At 36.2% G+C, this 5651-nt stretch overlaps 1 protein-coding gene across 1 annotated transcript; it reads right to left on the bottom strand.

Moving 5' to 3' along the window:
- Nucleotides 1-4407: 4407 nt before the first annotated feature.
- LOC113330624 (peptidyl-prolyl cis-trans isomerase-like) lies at nt 4408-5204 on the bottom strand. Its single transcript, XM_026577439.1, has one exon. The coding sequence runs from the start codon at nt 5090-5092 to the stop codon at nt 4571-4573; it is 522 nt and encodes a 173-aa protein (XP_026433224.1). The 5' UTR covers nt 5093-5204; the 3' UTR covers nt 4408-4570.
- Nucleotides 5205-5651: the final 447 nt, after the last annotated feature.

Below are 5651 nucleotides of genomic sequence, written 5' to 3'. Positions count from 1 at the left end.
GAACTTTATAGCCACGGTTTGCAAACTTGCATTCCTTAGCTTATATAAGTTTAAATTCACGAATAATCGTTTTTAGAAAATAACCAACTTAAGTACGCGGACTGGTAAACGGACTTAAGTATCCGGAATAAGTTTGTAAATAGTTCACAAACTCCAGCAGATTTTCTCGGGAAGAGAACCTCCGACAGCACGCGGACTGGGTTCGCGGACTCTGTTCCGATTTTCCTGAGCAGCAAAGTACGCATACTTTGGTTCAAGGAATAAAGACTTATACATGTATGAGTTACCACACAATGCTTATATCCAACAATGGTTATATAATCTAAACTCTCATTTCAATCATTGAAACATTCATAGAGGACGTTATATAGTTGTTTTTCACAAACCATTTTTCGTCAAAGCCATTTTCAGGTGACTTAAACTTATCATGACTTTCGTTACCAGTAAAGATGAACTTGGCCAAAGCGAAAGGTTACCAACACATATTTAGAGAAATAGATAAGCGAGATACACTCGTCTCGAAATAGCAAATGTGTATAATCAAAGTCTATATAGCAAAACGACTTTTGTCTCAAGATAGGATATAGAGTAGATAGACTTTTGAGTGATAGATAAGTTCAAGTCTCCACATACCTTTTAGTCGATGAAGTTGCACCAGTTCCTTGAGTAGTTCTCCGTCTTTGTATGATGATCGCCATGGAGTCTTGAGATCAATTACACTTTCTTTCCTAGTCCAAGACTTGGCTAATAGTAGACTAGAAATCAAGACTATAGTTTTAATCACTAACATTGACAAACATGTTTGAGATAGCAATGCATGCGAGTTCGACCGAGCAGTGCTCTAACACTTATCTCTTCCAATTTATACTACTACCAAGGATATATTCAGTATTCTAAGATTATTATAGAAATGGAAAAAAATTATACTTTAATATTGATTTGAAACATCCATAATGCATCAATGATCCACAATCACAAAGTGATTTAACGAATAAAGTTTGTCTTAGAAGTGTCTATGAGAGATGTAGCAGAAGCGAACACAACCATATAAAAGCGTTCATATACTTCTTCTGCTACTGGAACTGGGTTGGTTTACAAACCACTGACAGTTCGCGAAGTCATGCCACAAGTGTTTGCAAACCGGGTTGGCAGTTTGTGAGAGTCAGTTCATAAGAGGTTGTGAAACTTGCTATTTCGCAAAACTCAAATGGTAGGGTTTGCAAAACTACATCATTCTCGAACACAGATGTAAAGTGTTAGTAAATCGGGTTTGCAAACCAATACAATATCCAGAATTCAGACTGACTTTGGTAAAACATATAAGTACTTATACCTATCACCAAACAGTTCTTTTTTCTCATATAATTAATTTGAAAAATTCCAAATAGACATATATGGTATGTATAACTTCTTGGAAAATTTCCAAATGATCAACTTGAAACATAAATATCTCTTAAATAAAATATTGATTTAGTTTGTTAAGGATCTAGAAAATCCATTGCTTGAATCATATTTCGAGAGTTTAACCAAGATAATTTTGAAGTCGAAATTTGTTCTTTGCAATATTGAATCTACCAAAATCATATGACATAGTCTCATAAGATAGAAAAAATGTCGTGAATAAATAGAATATGTCAGTTTTCATATACCTATTTATTGATGAAGTTCTCGCAAATTTCTTTGTTTATTTTTCTGTCTTCAATTTTCGAGATTCATTCAGTGATGTCTGATACCCAACTACCATAAACTAATCCTAGTCTGATACTTGACTTTAGAACACTATAAATGTAAATATAGTTTTGTACATATAACATTGACAACAAGCTTAACATAGCAAAACTTGTGAGTTCGAACGAGCGATGCTCAAACAACAACAACAATCTTTTACACTTCGACAAACTTTCTTGCGAAATTCTGCACAGACACTATCAACCTCAAAAATCATGATCAACAAGGGTTGTCATATCGTTTCAATGCAATCAACAAAACAATGGCATAGTTTGTTGATCTAGTTATAAAAATCAATTGATGCAAAAAGAATGGTGAAATTAATGCTAACATGGAAAAACAATTTGAAATATGAAAGGAACAAAAAAATATGACCAACATTTTCCTTTCGACGGTTGCTTCCACATGCTTTAGGTGTTGAATAGATTTAACCTTAACTTTTTATATTGTGATGTCATACTACTTATCAATGTTTCCATCTTCACATATTTCAGACCTACCCCCATTCCAACAAGTAATTTTATTCTTTTCTTGAATCTGGTTCGTGATATTGTGAAAAGATCCGATAACTACACCATTTTTATTACAAGAAACACACTCATCACCTAATTACCCACTGACATACCTATTGATCTTCTAAGGTCCATGCCAAAAGAAAAAAAAAAAACAAAAACAAATGAGAAATGAATCCTATTTTTCATACTCAAGATTTGGTAGAGAATTTAACAAGAATGGACACAAGACAATAGTAGTCTCTATTGTTTATTTATCCGACTCTTCATCTAAATCTAACATCATATGCAATGTATTGAAAGCGTGAAGTAGGGCGTGCACCATTTTCTATATTTGAGAAGCGATGCGCAGGTTGAATCGTCAAGCGGTAGTCATGATTGGCGGTGAAGCATAAAATCTGAAATGTATAAATAAGTATGTAAACATCTATAAATATAAAAATAGTCGAATATTATCGAAAATAACCATGTAGAATAGTAGTAGATCACTCACATACTACACACAAGGGGTAGATTCAAATCACCCACCATCCTCTTTTAATTGAATTTAAATAATGAAAAAATTAAGTAAAAAGTTGTGAAATTGAATTTAAATAATGAAAAAATTAAGTAAAAAGTTGTGAAATTTAAAGTTGTGTAGAGATGTATGAGTTAAGAGTAGGTTGGGAGAGACCATCCTCTTTTAATTGAATTAAGATAATGAAAAATTAAGTAAAAAAAGAAACTTAAAGTTGTGTTGGGAGGTATGAGTTAAGAGTAGGTTGGGAGAGATATACAGATGACAGAGGATGGATATATAGTAAGTTGTGCAAGTAAATTTTTTTGCCATCACTAGCCATCTTATAACCCGTTGCGCTTTTCTTGTTATCCGATAATAAAAAATTTGTTTCGCTTATCCACGTGGCCCATCGAATTATATTTTCTGCTTCTTCTTATTGGAACTGCCCTTGGCCAAAGTTTTATTCAAATTTCAAAAACATACATCTTTTAGGCTTAGTGAAGTGGCGCCCATGATTTAAGATTCAATGCCAAAAAACGTTGTTAAAAATGTTAATTCAAGGAAGGATTCATCAGGCGCGTTGGGTCTGAAATACAATCAGCAATAGGACGCTAAATCATTTAGCGTCCCAAAAAGTCTTGAAACGCCTAATGGTTTGGCGTCAGGGGAATATTCTATCCAAGATGTGTGATGAGACGCCCAACCATTGGGCATCAGAAATCTACACCCCATCCACTCATGCGAAATCATTGTTTTCGTTTGGAAGAAGAGAAAAGAGAAAAATAAATGGTGGAATTGTGCTCATTTTCTAAGGAGACGCCCAATGGTTAGGCGTCGACGGCTTTCTGTTTGGCGTTTCCTCTGTCAATCTTGAATCACCAATTGGACGTTGAATTTTGCTGACGTGTCAGGTGGTTGAACGTTGAATCATGGGTGACCATTACACTAAACCTTAGTGTGCAGTAATTGCATTTTTGATCTTTCAACTTTTCTGGAGCCAATTCTGTTTCCACATTTTTGCATTCGTTCTGCATGTTATGCCCATGCCATGACTATGACAAATTTGACGGTCAAGAGAAAAAGGCCCTCCCAGAAGACTGAGAGGTCACTATTTTGGAAGTGCTTTTCGGCTTTTCAAACCTGGACTGAAGATTGTTATTCGAAAATCTATGTAGAATTTCAAAGATAGGAAAAAGACAGTGCGCAATGGCCTGATATGGTGGCGATATTCTCCTCCTACTTTTTATGTTAAGGGATAGGCCGATGTAGTAGGTGCTTCGTAGAAATACAAGATAGCACCTCTACAATGAAGATGGTCTACCAGATCATGGGCCAATGTAACTAAGTGCCTAGATCATAACCCACACACCTTTTCAGTAGAATGGCAAAGTCGTCGTCCTGAAAAGGAACTCGTTAACACTTCAATTTCTATCCAAGAAAGTGGTACATGTTCTTCTTCAATCACCTGATTTCATTAGCTGCTGCTTAGGTAACCAGTCCTTGTCCACATTGAAGAGTTCAAATTTGTAACTTGTTGCAAACAATTAGAAGCAATTGCTTAAATTTTACATACACCAGTTTCATTTTTATATTTTTGATTTGATTACACCACTTCCATTTAAATCACCGCAGTAATTTGTTAACTATCAAACATTAACAGTAATAAGATACGATTCATAAAACCCCATATTTATTTTTTAAGACATGTAGTAGCAGTACAAGATTTTTAGCTCCATTAGAGAGGTTCAGGATAGAAACAACAACAACAAAATGAAACCCAAATGACGTAATTAGGGAAATATTAATAGGGAACACAAGTTGATCGTTCGATCTAACACAGCTGACCGCAGTCAGCAACAACAACAGGAACCTTACACTTACCACTCTGAGATCCAACTTTCTCAATAGCTCTAACAACATCCATACCTTCCACAACTTGACCAAAAACAACATGCTTCCCATCAAGCCATTCAGTCTTATCAGTACAAATGAAAAACTGAGATCCGTTGGTCCCAGGTCCAGAGTTAGCCATGGATAAGATCCCGGGTCCAGTATGTTTCTTCACAAAGTTCTCATCATTGAACTTTTTCCCGTAGATGGATTCACCTCCAGTTCCATTTCCGAAAGTGAAATCACCTCCTTGGCACATAAACCCAGGAATCACTCTGTGGAAACAAGATCCCTTGTAGTGCAAGGGTTTTCCACTACTCTTACCCTTACCTTTCTCTCCGGTACAGAGAGCTCTGAAGTTCTCAGCGGTACGAGGAACAACGTCGGCATAAAGCTCCATTACGATTCGTCCTCCGGGCTGTCCACCGACTGTCATGTCGAAGTAAACCTTAGGGTTCGACATTTCCTTCTCTTGATGCGGAAACGCAATGAAGGCAAATATTGCAGTGAAAGTGGGTAGGGAGTAGTGATTGAGAAAGAGGAGTGAGTATTTGGTGCCCGTGTTATATAGGATCCTATATCCGCATCTATATTTTATGGAGGATTAAAGATGTAGTCCCGTCCCTGGCCTGGTGGGATCCAACCCTGACAGTTTTATGGGTTACTGTCTAATTCAATTATTCCAAGGAGATAGTGGTGGTACTAATCATTACGGTATTTCCAAATTGCCAATTATGTAAAGCAATTGGTGTGATCATATTGGTAATGGGGGCGGTGTGCGCGCGCGTTCAACCAGATACCATATATATTCGAAGACACCAGATATGGCTCCAATCGTATAAAGGAATGGGACAGAGTTAGGAATAGACATAGATATTCATCAATTCAAAAGAAGATGAATCAAAATGAAAAGAAATAGACAGAGATATCTCCCTAACTTAGATTCCATTAGAATTCCATTTGATACATTTTGGCTTACTATGGCCACAAAATATTCCACAAGAAATATCTTCTCTCTCTCG

The sequence above is a fragment of the Papaver somniferum genome, unplaced genomic scaffold (genome assembly GCF_003573695.1).
Source record: "Papaver somniferum cultivar HN1 unplaced genomic scaffold, ASM357369v1 unplaced-scaffold_118, whole genome shotgun sequence".
NCBI classification, from domain to species: Eukaryota; Viridiplantae; Streptophyta; class Magnoliopsida; order Ranunculales; family Papaveraceae; genus Papaver; species Papaver somniferum.
Note: the sequence above shows the minus strand (reverse complement) of the source record. Positions and strands in the feature narration are given on the sequence as shown.